At 36.1% G+C, this 13,909-nt stretch overlaps 2 protein-coding genes across 2 annotated transcripts; both read right to left on the reverse strand.

Moving 5' to 3' along the window:
• Positions 1–1,553: 1,553 nt before the first annotated feature.
• LOC116127323 (pentatricopeptide repeat-containing protein At4g21065-like) lies at positions 1,554–4,460 on the reverse strand. Its single transcript, XM_031412975.1, has one exon. The coding sequence runs from the start codon at positions 4,458–4,460 to the stop codon at positions 1,554–1,556; it is 2,907 nt and encodes a 968-aa protein (XP_031268835.1).
• Positions 4,461–7,591: 3,131 nt separating this feature from the next.
• LOC116127325 (zinc finger BED domain-containing protein RICESLEEPER 2-like) lies at positions 7,592–8,400 on the reverse strand. The gene is made up of 2 exons (XM_031412977.1): positions 8,059–8,400; positions 7,592–7,975 (listed from the first exon to the last, which is right to left on the reverse strand). The coding sequence occupies exons 1-2, from the start codon at positions 8,398–8,400 to the stop codon at positions 7,592–7,594; spliced, it is 726 nt and encodes a 241-aa protein (XP_031268837.1).
• Positions 8,401–13,909: the final 5,509 nt, after the last annotated feature.

Genomic DNA, 13,909 nt, shown 5'->3' on the forward strand with positions numbered 1-13,909 from the left:
CAAAATTTTTACTCGATTATTTATTAGTTCAAGTGTAAAGATATATTTTTTCCTTTGTTTATTTAATTGATTATGAATATTAATTTTCTATATTAATTAGTAAAAATGAAAATCCTTATATTATAAAAAACATTATAAATTTAGTAGATTATTGAATAATAGTGATGTGATATTGATGACGTTATAAATAAATAAATAAATATTTAGGTCATTTAATTTTAAACAATTCCATAGCATTATTCCTAACTTTTTAGGTGGGGTTAACTATTTTTTTTTTTTAACTTTTTAATAGTTGACTTTTTGACTAATTAAAAAATAATAAAAAATTTATAAAGTCAAATATTTAAAGGTATTTTCGTTATTTTAGTAAAATATTAATGAAAAACATAATAGAACCTAACGAAGGGTGAGAAAGTGTCATTTTGAAATTTGAAGGGTGGGAAAGTGTCATTTCACCAAACCTTGGGTGGGAAAATGTCGTTCTCTCTTGAATCTTCCTCGTTTATTATTCAACTGTTTCAAATTCAAACCTCTGAGTTCTAAGCAGCATTTGCCAATATGGTTGTGGCTATAATACATACTATAAATAGAGGAAAAGTAATAATACCTAATCTTGGAGAAATGATGAAATTTCACATGCAAAGGGTAATGTAATTGTATAGATCTCTTAGAAGAAAAGGATTTGCAATCTTGGATTTTAGCATCATTGCATCTCATGCATTTGTCTCTATTAAAAACAGTATGACTAAACAAAAAGTTCATATAATATTTATTGAAATTCTAATCATGAAGCCATTGTTCCTTGTCAGTGTTTTGGTCCACAAAATTTCTGGTATCTTTAAATTTTTTTACCCTTCTGAAAGTGGGTCGGAAGATGCTTGAGAATACCAAGAGTTATTGGAAGAAGCAATAGGGTTATTTTTATGAAGCTTTTTTAATGTAATTTGAAAAAGATAAAGGTGGGAAAAGATACCCTTTGGGATGAGATGGTGGAAAGACAAAATATGTTTTAGAGAAGACAATTATATTGGTCTGGCCAAGCTGATGATGATCTGCAGAGCATTATAAAATTCAATGATGTTTGTGTACTTTAAAGTCATATGGAAAGATCACTTTCAGAGAGCAGATCAGAGTTCACACTGATTTCTTTTTTCACAATGGCAAATGTTACTGTTATGTATAATTTATGATGATTCTATAAACTTAATGTTTAAACAAATAAAAATGAACAAAGATTGAGGTTTATGCAGTATTAATCTAATATAAAAATGGGTTTATTCACTAATTATGTTTGTTCATATTAGCCACCAGAAACCCAAAACACAGTTGGGTTAAATCCAGTTTACCGTTGGTATTCAATGGCAGAACCAGTAAATTGTATTTGAAGGGCAAAGTGTAAAGTTTATATATCTACTATAAATTTGACTACAATGCTTCGGAAGTACCTGTATTCCCGCAGTACTCTTTACAAGTTATCGTGGAATGTTACAAGTCTATCAAATTGCAGAGAGCCAATGTACATTTTCTGATTACAGCTAATCTAATCAAATTATTTACCAGTAATCTCCACATGAGCATGCACCATTAACAAAGTGATGAAAACTATAGTTGTCCCTCATTATGATCTCTCTCTTTTCAACCTTGGATATATACTTGGTTGCAGAGTGGCAATCTCCACACATTCTCAAGTTCTTGATTATTCTTAAAGGGCTTTCTGCCTCTGTACTTATCAAACCAAATGCTAAGGCCAACTTTTCACTATGTCCACACAGGCTGAACTCCTTTTCGGCTTCTTCAACATTCTGCAGCACATAATTTGTATCTGGAACATATCCAATTTTCTTTATCTCGAAATACAAGCTTTCTAATTTGTTCAATATTTCATCCATCAACCGGTGTGAAGTATCACCAACAATGAAGCTATGAACTATGGCCTTCACCTCAATCCAGCTGCAACCTGGAGATTTTGTTACTCCTCTTTCTTTCATTAAACATCGTACTTTAGCCGCGTCTTCCCATCTTCCTGCTGCAGCGTAAACATTGGCTAACAGTATATAATTCCCCGAAATTTGAGGCTCAAGTTCAAGAAGATACCCTGCAGCATATTCAGCAAGGTCTGGGTTACAATGTATTCTACAAGCGCCCAATAAAGATCCCCAAACAGCTGAATTGGGCTGAAATGGCATCTTCTTTATGAAATCTAGCGTTTCATCAAGCTGACCAGCGCGTGCCATTAGATCCACCATACAACAATATTGCTCCATGGCTGGTTCCATGTTGTACTCTTTTTTCATCATTTCAAAATACTTCCACCCTTCATCTAATAATCCTGAATGACTACAAGCAGATAAGAGATTTGTAAATGTCACATGGTTTGGCTTCAGTCCCATTGCTCTCAAACGTCGAAAAAGGTTTACAGCATCCATCCCAAAACCATGCATACCATAAACCGAAATCATGACATTCCATGAGACTAGATCTTTACGGGGCACTAAATCAAAAACTTTTCGACTTTTTTGGATTGCTCCACATCGTCCATACATGTCAATAAGAGCATTCCAAACAAAACTACCAACACTGAGCCCATGCCTGATGATGAACTGATGAATTTCTTTACCCTGGCGCAGAGCAGCTAATTTTGAACATGCAGGAAGGACTGAGACTATTGTTACAGTATCGGGTTTCACATTACTGAATATCATATGTCGAAGTAAGTTTAAAGCATCAATAACTTGTCCACTTTGTACAAAGGCAGCAAGAATCGAATTCCAAATGACAATGTCTCTTGTGGAGAGCTGGCTGAAAATAGAGAAGGAATTCTTTAAACAACTACAAGCTGCATACATTGAAATAAGAGCACTTCCTACACCTGTTGACAGTTGAATACAGTGCCTTATAACATAGCCATGAATCTCCTTTCCTAACTTCAAATCCTTTACTTGGGTACAAGCAGCAAGAGCACCAGATATAGAAGTTATGTTCAGGTCCATATCTGCTTGGTTCATTCTATAGAAAAACTCAAGAGCTGTCTCCCCTTGTCCATTCTGGGTAAAGCCTGTAATCAGCCCATTCCATGTAACAGTGTCCGGTTCAACACCCTGTATCTCCATCTCATTGAGAAGTTTAATGGCATCCTCATAAGAACCTTTAACTGCATAACCAGCTAGCATTGTATTCCAAGATACCAAATCCTTTTGTTTAATTTTATCAAATTCTAGACGTGCTGCATCTAGACACTGGCACTTAGCATAGAAGTCAACCAATGAGTTACCCACCATTAAATCTGAACGCAAACCGTCCTTCTTTATACAATAGCCATGGATCTCCTTGCCATGCTGAAGCATAGACAAGTTGGTACAAGCTGAAATTACACTAGCTATGGTTCTAGAGTTTGGTTTCACTCCTTGATTCAGCATTTGCTTAAACAAATGCAACGCTTGAGATGAATAACCATTCTGCTCATGTCCAGCTATCAAGGCAGTCCAAGACACTAAATTTGGTTTAAAATCTTTGGAATCATTCATTTGACTAAACCACTTAGAAGCCTCCTTCAGTCTTCCACTTTGAGCATATCCCGTGATAATCGAATTCCATGTTACTTGATCAGGCAAGACGCCATCAAGCTTCATGTCCTTGACACATGTTAAGGCCTTGTCAAAATCTCCTCTTGACGCATAACCCGAAACCATCATGTTCCACATCACGACATCCTTATACTCAATTTCTTCAAACAACTCTGTTGCTATTTCCATTCTTCCACATTTTATAAACATATCAAGTAAAGCTCTCTTAACACAAGCATTCCCTTCAAATTCAATACTTATCATATAATCATAAACATCCTTCCCTACTCGAAAATCCTTCAGCTCCGAGCACGCCTTAAACACTTTCGGAAAAACAAAGTGATCAGGTCTAACTCCTTCACTAATCATCAAATAAAACAAATTTACAATTTCTTCATAACAACCCAACACATTATACATTCCCATCATTGAAGTCCAACTAAACACGTTTCTTTCAGGCATTTTTTCAAAAACTTTACGAGCATCATTTACACAACCAAGTCTACAATACAACTCCAGTAATTGACTACCCAGAAATGCACACAATTCAACTCCACAAACAATCAAATGGGCATGAAGTTGAGAACCCAGTTCCAGATTATTGAGTTGTTTACATTTTTGAAAAATGAAAGCATAAATTTCAGTACAAGCATCAGGGTTTGTGAAGTCCAAAGATTGAAGCATAAGGGTTACGTTCTGAACAAAAGAAGTATGTTGAGCGGAATACCTGGCACTGGGTAAATGGGTTTTGGCTGTTGTTGAAGAATTGTCAAATTGGGCAAGTGTTGAAGCTAATGTTTGATAATTTCTTGTTGGAAAAGAGTGAAATGTAGGCTTTTTTGTGGGTTGTATTGAGAGAGAGTTATGAGCAGCAAAAGGGATTCCAAAGATGGCCATTATTTTGCTCTGGTCTGATCAGAAATTCATGGATAAATTATTGAGAGATATTTTCTTTTTAGTTTTTTTGTTTTATATAATATTTTATTTGAAAAAGTGCGACTCTTTTCCATGTAAAATTAAACTCAATTGTACCAGAAGCAAACATTATAATAGTTTGATTGAAACTTACAATTAAAGAAATAATTAATTTGTCGCAAATTTTTTACCAATAATGAGGAAAAGGGTTTTTAATTTTCATCTTAAAACAAGTACTTTGAAAGATAGTAATCGTAGTAATAGTAGTACTAGTACTGTAGTACATATAAATTACAATACAACTGGGCTAATTTATACACAAAATAAAATAGTACAATGGGAAGTGTGAGCTAGGTTCATAGTACAAAGTTGTACTAACACTCATTATTCAAACCATTACTACATTTTTGGAGTACCATGCCCAGCTGGCCTTTTGTGTAGTACAATCAAGCCATTTGCCATACCAAGTCAACTTAAACTCACCCAATCGATTTCTGGTTCTGCTATATATATTTAGAANTGTGACTTTAACAGGTAGGTACCTTCTATGTTGGCAGGAGAGAGCTGCATTCTCAGAATTCCAACCTGATCATGTTTTTTAATGTAGATTTAACAATGCAAAGAAAAAGAACAAGTAGAGTATCAGTATGAAACTGAATCACTGGCCATGGTCATCACCTAAAGTACATATCCACATGAGAATTTCTATTTTTTTGTCATGATATTATATCTCTGTCTCTCTGTCTTCTCGTTTCCTTCTGTAGATAAAGTCTGTGACAGACTGATAATATCATGATTGTCCCATGAAAGGGCAAAAAAGTTTACACATGAAAGCTAGCTACCATGGTTCAAACGTTAAACTAGATATTACATTAAAACATGGAACTTTTTTTTTTTTTTTTTGTTTAATTTTCCTTTCTCTTGAACATTAAATTTAGTTGATACATGCCCGAATTTTCCACCTTAAGTGTGTTGTCTCTAGTCTCCTAAAAGATGTTGTTTCATCATGTTCTGGATCATATATATCTCCCATAAACCACCATGAGATATGGGAAGTACATCTACTGTTTGTATCTTGGACATTGATGAAGTCATGATATTTTGCTAGAAATGCAATGTTCAAGGGCTGGTAGTTTGAAGATGTTTTTTTGGCGCCAAGGAAGACCAGTGTGTTGTCCTGGAAGAAGTGGTTTAGGGGCAGCTGGATAGTATTTTTTGTTGTGATGTAATTAGGTAGATGCAACCGAAAATATGGCTTTATGTCCCTTAATTGTAATGTATTAGTTCACATTGTGTGGCTTAGTTTTAATTATGCAAAAAGGTCCCTGATATAGTGGTTGTAACAGTGGACTGCAAGTATTATATTGTGTATAAGTTGTGCTTAATGGTTCAATGAATGTAGCTTGTTCTCTTCAGATTTTTTCTTTCTTTATGTAATCTGGCATTCAAACCAACAAAATGGTATCAGAGCCATCTTACCAGACCTCTAGATAAAATCACAAAACCGATCCTTAAGTTTCGTCACCCTCCAGCTTTCTTCAAGAACAACTCTGTCCCAAGTCACAAAACCTGCATCTATGGCATCTCAGTCAGCCTCTCTTTCACCTCCTGTCTTCAATGGTGAGCAATACCATATTTGGGCTGTAAGGATGAAGGCTTATCTAAGAGGGCAGAGGCTTTAGCAATACATTGAAGAAGAGAAACAGCCTCCTCAGCTGGGTCCAAATCCCATTCTGAATCAAATGAGGCTGTATGAAGAAGAAATGTCGAAGGCTCGAAGGGCTTTATCTCACATTCATTCGGCTGTTATAGACCTTGTGTTTACAAGGATAATGATATGTGAAACAATAAAAGAAGCATGGGATAAGCTGAGAGAGGAGTTTATGGGAAGTGATACAATGAGAAATATGCAAGTGATGAACTTGAGAAGGGAATTTGAGATGTTGAGAATGCAAGATGTTGAGAAAGTAAAAGAATATGTGGATAGATTGATGAGTGTGGTTAATAAGGTCAGGTTACTTGGAATGGAAATGAGTGACAAGATGATTGTTGAGAAGGTGCAAGTGAGCTTGCCCGAGAGGTTTAAATCAAAGATTTTCTCTCCAGAGGATTCCAAGGACTTGTCTCAAATCACTCTTACTGAGTTGGTCCATGCATTGCAAGCTCAAGAACAAAGAAGATTAATGAGGCAAGAGTAGGACTGCAAACGAGCCGAGCTTTCAGCTTATCGAGCTCGACTTGTTTACTATAGGGTCGAGCTCGAGTTCGAGCTTGAGCTTGACGAGCCTCAGAATTGCGACTCGAACTCGAGCTCGATCAAGTTCAAGTCGGCTCGCGAGCTGGCTCAAACTCAAGCTTTAAACCCAGGTTTAATCGAGCCAAATTCCCCTTTTTTATAGCCTGCTTACAGTCTTCCTACGTACAACATTCCTTCTTTACATCCAATGTTGAATTTACAGAAAAAAAATAACATAAATAAGCACAATTCAAACTTCATAAATAGGTATGTACAAAGAATTGAACCATGACAGTTAGTATTTCCAACCATAGTAACCATGACAATTTCGGACTTTACAAAATGTCTATTACTTTACAAAATCAAAAAAAAGTTCAGAATATACACAAATAACATTCCAAGATATGAAAATACAGTCCACCAATCAAAATCACTATCCACCAGTAGTCTACAGTAGGACTGTCTTCGACCAAAACCACCATTTCCCCCTGGCTGTATAAAATGTTCAATTTAGTAATTATTTTTTAAGGTAACTATGACAAGAGAAAAATATGAAAATATGTATAATCATGAAACAAAAGCAAAAGGAATCAAACTTTTACCTATGCATGCCTCTTACCACATCCAAACCATGCACTGAACACTGAATCCCAAGAACTTACGGGATAGGAAAGTTGATCTCCAACGGTTGATGATGACAAAGGAGGAGCAATTGAAGTTTAGTTAGTATAAATATAAAGTAATAATTAAATTTAATAAAAACAATATTCAATATAAGTGTACAACCTACTTTACATCATTTCTTCACCCCATTCAAAGTCCTGCACCAATCACATCCACATAAGAGCATCTCTATTGTGTCGAGAGACAACGACAATCAGTACGTGTCAATAACCCTACTGTTGGCACTAAAAGCAGACTTAGAAGCAACCGTAGTGATAGGGATGACTAATATGTCACGAGCCATGGTAGACAAGATAAGGAACTTTGTTGAATTAGCCTTCCACCACGTCAAAGCATCAAACGTCGTAGGGTCCCCGACATATTTATGGCATCCTTCTCCCAGGTAACAGTCTAACTCTAATTTCGTTGGCTCAATCGTCTCAACGACATCCAGAAACTGACTAAAATCATCCCAATCGTCTGCCCTCTCTGCCGTTGCCCTTGACCCCTCACCAACAACCTTAACTCCATCCCTTGTAGATGTAGAAGCGTGGGCAATAGTCAATGTTTTACTGGCATCAACATACTCCATATATACCTTATACAAGGCATCTCGAACAACATCAGTATTTGCCGTGCTTCACGTTCATGATACATCTTAGAGAACGCCCATTGAATCACCCTCATCTTCAGTCTGGGGTCCAAAATAGCAGCCACACCCATCAATAGATTACATTCTCCCCAATATTTGTCAAACTTTTCTTTCATTTTCCAAATCATGGACTGTATAAACTCATCTTCATCCTGACTCTTACTATCCAACATAATTTTGATTGTACAAACTTGTTTTAGAAACAAGTTTGATGTCGGATAATCACTCCTCGATATGAGATTCGATGCACCACTAAACACCTTCAAAATTGAACAAATTTTCTCAACTTTGTCCCAATCCTCCTTCTTGGGACAATAATGATAACTCAAATCCCTCTCCTTCAAATAAGGAAAAACACGTCTAAATTTCATTGCCGTTGTCAACATATTATATGTTGAATTCCACCGTGTTTTGCAATCAAGAATAAGCTTGTGAAATGGCAATTGTCGCTACTGAACAATCTCTGCAAACACCTTTAGTCTACTCTTCGATGAATTGATATACACCACGCTATCATGGATGTCCTCAATAATGTGTCTAATCCGATAAAGACCATCTTGAACAACCAAGTTCAAGATGTGTGCACAACACCTCACATGAAACATCTTGCCCCCACATATAAGCTTCCCTGTAGCTTGGAAATTATCTTTCAACACTTTTACTACAACATCATTGTTTGAACCATTATCCACTGAGATCGTGTGGACCTTAGCTTCAATTCCCCACTCCATCAAACACTTGAAAATTGCATCAGCAATGGCAACACTAGAACGAGGAGGAGGGAAATGAATAAAGTTTAACACCTATCTATTAAACTTCCAATTATCATCAATCCAATGCCCAGTCAAGACCATGTATTCCATCATCTAGTTGCCTGAATGCCATATATATGTGGTCAGACTTATCTTCCTAACACCCTTCAATAGGGTTAACAACTTCTGCCTCTCATTTTCAAACACTCTTATACAATCATTCTTACAAGTATTACGGGAAATCGAAGTCCATTGAGGAATCCCGTACTTTATCATGTTGTTCAACCGCTCTTCCTCCACAATAGAAAACAGATGCTCATGCATCAGCACCCAATGTGCAATAAGTTCCCTCATCTTCATCATATCTAATTGGCCCCGTAGAGTAGGTAAGACAGTAGAGACACCCTGAGAACTGGAAGCGGGGAAATTTATTTGTTGTTGCATCAAGTTAGCTATTCTCTTCGCACACCTTTTCAAATGTCTATTGAATTGTGTAGTGCTTCCAGTGGTAGTCATTTTCAGCTTTGTTTTACAATGAATGCACTATGCCTTCCTTGTACCACCAGGGTGAACCACCTCCCTAAATTCTGACCACACAACTGATGTCTTTGCTCTTTTCTTCCTTTGTAGTGGATTGTCATTATCCTCTACATTTTTAGGGCTACTGACACTTTGCTCCGTACCACCTGTGCTTGCATAAATGTTACGTCGATCGACTGCTCTTACCGTAACACAATCGTCGACGTCATCCAATGTAGGGGTGCTTGAGGAACTGTCTCCCGAGGCCATACCTACAATCGAAAAATAAGACACCATTATAGAGCAATCCATGTCGCAAATTTCAAATATGATACCAAGCAAACATCTAATGCTACATCCCCAAGTTTTAGATTACTACTCATTACAAAGCAATCCATGTCACAAATTTCAAATATGATACCAAGCAAACATCCAATGCTACATCCCCAAGTTTAGAATTACTACTCATTACAAAGCAATCCATGTCACAAATTTCAAATATGATACCAAGCAAACATCCATACCAACCAATGGCCAATTAGCACAATATCTTCATAATTGCAATTCAATATGGGAGAGAGAGAGTACCAATTATTGTCAACAATCAAATACTAACTGGAACTGGGAGAGATAGCCATGGTGAGCAATGAAGGCTATCTATTACATTGTTAACACATAAACATAGAAAATGTTCCAGGGGCCATTTCTCTTAAAGGACAATCCAGTATTTTAACATGAATGTATTGGCTCCAGCATTGTGACTTCTTTAATGACTTCTGGTAGGACAAACATTTGAGTCAATAATTGATATTTTGGGTTGTACAGAGAAACATATACTTATGTGAAATTTTAGATCAAAGATCACATTTCTCCTAGGAATTTATTGGTACCTTTCCTGCCTTGAGATCTCAAAGGCAAAATTTTAAATGATTAGATTTTTCTTGACTGGCTTTATAACAAGCATAGCACATGTGGATATGTAATCTATGCTATGTTAGCCACATGCTATAATAGCAGAAAAAAGAATGCACAGTTGCAAAATGGATGGAAAAAAGGTTAAATGAAATTTACATAGAAGAGTTTAATTCAAGGCAAGAAAATCACAACTTAACTAAAACATAAAAGAAAATTCAAAGGCAAGTTCTCTTTTGACTGGTGAAGAATTAGGGAAGTTCATACGTACGTTTTCCTTTTACTAATGATGAACCAACTTGGGTATTCTCCTTATATTTCATAATTCAAGGCAAGAAAATCACAACTTAACTAAAACATAAAAGAAAATTCAAAGGCAAGTTCTCTTTTGACTGGTGAAGAATTAGGAAAGTTCATACGTACATTTTCCTTTTACTAATGATGAACCAACTTGGGTATTCTCCTTATATTTCAAGCAAAAAGCCAATTCCTGGAATTTAGATTGAATATCTCTTCGTATGTCAGCAATTGTATCTCTTTAAAATGGAATCTGCTTCTTTTGGGAGTAATAAGCTTTCAACCAATCCAACGCCTGAAACATCATATATGACTGTTTAACTTAACAAGCTATTAATTAACACCATAGTATTAAAGATACACAGAGGAACAAAGGACTGATTACCTAAGCCATGTATTTGATAATGTATGTCATGACTACGGTAAAGCAATTCCTGTTAATGTGATAATTAAATACTTCAACATCAATTTGAAATCGGACAAATTCAGTGTGTATAAAACAGTAAAGCAAAATCATTACTGTTAATGTGATAATCATCCTCTGGAATGCAGCGTGAAATCAATGAACAAACAACTAAAAAACAAACATAAATTCAAAACCAAAACAACTCATAAGCATAACAATAAGTTTGTGAAATCATTGTGCAACCTAAATGAAGTAGTTAATCCTCTGGAATGCAGCGTCAAAGGGATGAAAGAAGAGATGAAAAACTCACCGGTGGTTGCAAGAACACGGGATGAAGCCTGTCAGTTTCACAGTGGTGGCTGGTGTGATTTTGTGATTTCGGGCAGTCGATTTCACGGTGGTGGTTGGTGCGATTTTGCGATTTGGGGGTTTGTGTGACTGTGTTTTCTCCTGGCGAGATTGACGACGGCGATGGAGAGGATTGATTTCATGGCGAGGAGCTGAGGACTGGTGTTTGGTTCGCGGGTTAAGGACATAGGGTTCTTTGTTTGCGATTTGGGAATTAGGGCAAATCAAATTGATTTGGGGATAAATTGGGTGTTTTACGATTTTGCACTTTAGGGGGGGGGGGGGTAATTGTCATTTTTTTTAAAGTTTTTTCACTGCAATATATCAGTTTAATACCTCATGGTTTATAAAACTCACCAAAGCACCCTATGTAAGTGCACAGTGCATACACAAGCCAGCCTAGGCTCGGAACCCACGAGTTGAGCTCCCCAATGTTCAAACTCGACTCGATTAATAAACCGAGTTTGAGCCGAGTCGACTCAACAATTATCGAGTTGAGCCGAGCCAGCTTGTGAGCCGCTTGACTCGTCTGACAGTCCTAGGCAGGAGGATGCTAATGAAGGTGCTATGATGGCAACTCAAAGAGGAAAGATTATGCAGGGGAATAATAGAAGGTATGCTGGAGTTAAGAAAGGGAAAGAAAATACCAGTGGTCAGTGGGGAAAATCAAGTGGAACAAGGGGCTATCCACCATGTCCCCACTGCAAGAAAAAGAGTCACTCGGAGAATAGGTTCTGGTTTAGGCCTGGAATTCAATGTAGGGCCTGCAAACAATTTGGCCACATTGAGAAGATATGCAAGAACAAAGGAACTCAACCACCACAACAAGCTCAAGCTGTAGAAAATCAACAGCAAGGCCATGAGTCTGAACAATTGTTTGTAGCTTCTTGTTACACAGCTTAGGCCAGCAATGAAATGTGGCTGATAGATAGTAGCTGCACCAACGCAACAGATTTGTAGAATTTCATCAGGCTGGACAAGTCTTACTACTCCAGAGTCAAAATTGGGAATGGAGACTATGTAAATGGTTTTTCCATTGTACTTTTAAACTTAGATCTTTGTGCATATGAATATCTTCTCCTGAAGATTAATCTGTTAATATTTCTACTTAGTCATTAATTAATAAAGTAGTTTGCATTTGGGTTTTTGTGGTATCAGTTTGTTTTACTCCCTTGTGTTTCTTTGGTTCATCATTTAATTTAATTTTGGTTTAATTCAATCAACTAAACCACTGCTAATTTACATACCATTATATTAGAAGAGTTTTTTAAGATAATTCATATCCATAACATATTGAGAAATCGAATCAGAAGGCATACCAAACTTTGAACTTTCCAAATATGCTATCAAACTTTCATTTCATTATTAAATATAGACACTGTTATCAACTGATTTGCTCAACTTTCTCATCGTTTATTACATGATTATGACTATTCCTGTGACTTTAATGGTTTAGGTGTACATGAACAACACTACTAGTTAATCTAGACGCAAGAAAAATGGTATTTATGCAATACATGTATGAAACCATGTAAAAATGCAATATTATAAGTTTTATGTTTTGGTTCACAAGTTTTTAACTTCTTATTACGACGAGTTTTACATTGAAGCAGTATTACAATGTTGTATTGTAACAAAACGTAGAGACACAAGATGCAAGAAATATACAATGGTCCGTGAATGTTCATAATTTAGGTCAACTTTCTGAAAATGGTATATTGTATTTTATTTCATTTATATACTAGTTTCTGAACCATTTTTTTTTAATTAAAAATCATCGACGCTAAATGCAGTAGTTGTAATTCCTACATGTTCTTGTAAATGGTCTGGAAAACGAACTGTTTCAAAGTTCCTTTCTGTACGCTAGCTGCAGCTCATCTTCTATATATATATATATATGTGAAATGGGCCCAACTTTGAATTATAGTAGGAAAATCAGTACAGCAACTCTTATTGATGCAATGATGGAGCTGAGGCTAACATATCATATGGGTTGATGATCATACAGGAAATAAAGTAGAAACTTGTTTATTCAAATGGGCAACAATTTTTTTCAGCTTTTTTATGCAAAAATAAGAGTTTGTAGACAGAAAGAAAGCAAACTTGTCACTGAAAGTCATTGCTAAAATATATTCTTGCATAATCTTCCATTAAATGTACGTCACAGCCATTGACTAAACAAAACTAATGCCACCAAAGAGACATAGATTCATCGAAATCACCACTAGGTGGTCGGGTGGGACTATAAAACTCTTGAGTGTATTACTTAAGAGATTTTGAGTTCGATTCCCCTCAGTTGCTAATAGGAGTAACCACCGAGGGTTTACCCAATCGTTAACTTCAAGACCCTGAAGATTAGTTGATATGCGCGTAAACTGGTCTGAATACTTCCGTTATCCAAAAAAAAAAAAACATGGATTCATGAACCATGAATATAATTTATGTGACTCGTTGTGTGAAAAATCATTGGTCTCAACAAGCAAATATATCTAAGTCAAGAAGACTATTGTAATCCAATTCCATCTCTAAATTGGAAAATAGTATCTACCTTAGTTACTGTCCATACTTTGTTATCAATCAGTTATTGAACGTTGCCAATTTGATGCCGAACTTTATTTACTTCTTCTTGTATAATAAAGTTGCTGG

Source organism: Pistacia vera, unplaced genomic scaffold (genome assembly GCF_008641045.1).
Source record: "Pistacia vera cultivar Batoury unplaced genomic scaffold, PisVer_v2 Contig190, whole genome shotgun sequence".
NCBI lineage: Eukaryota > Viridiplantae > Streptophyta > Magnoliopsida > Sapindales > Anacardiaceae > Pistacia > Pistacia vera.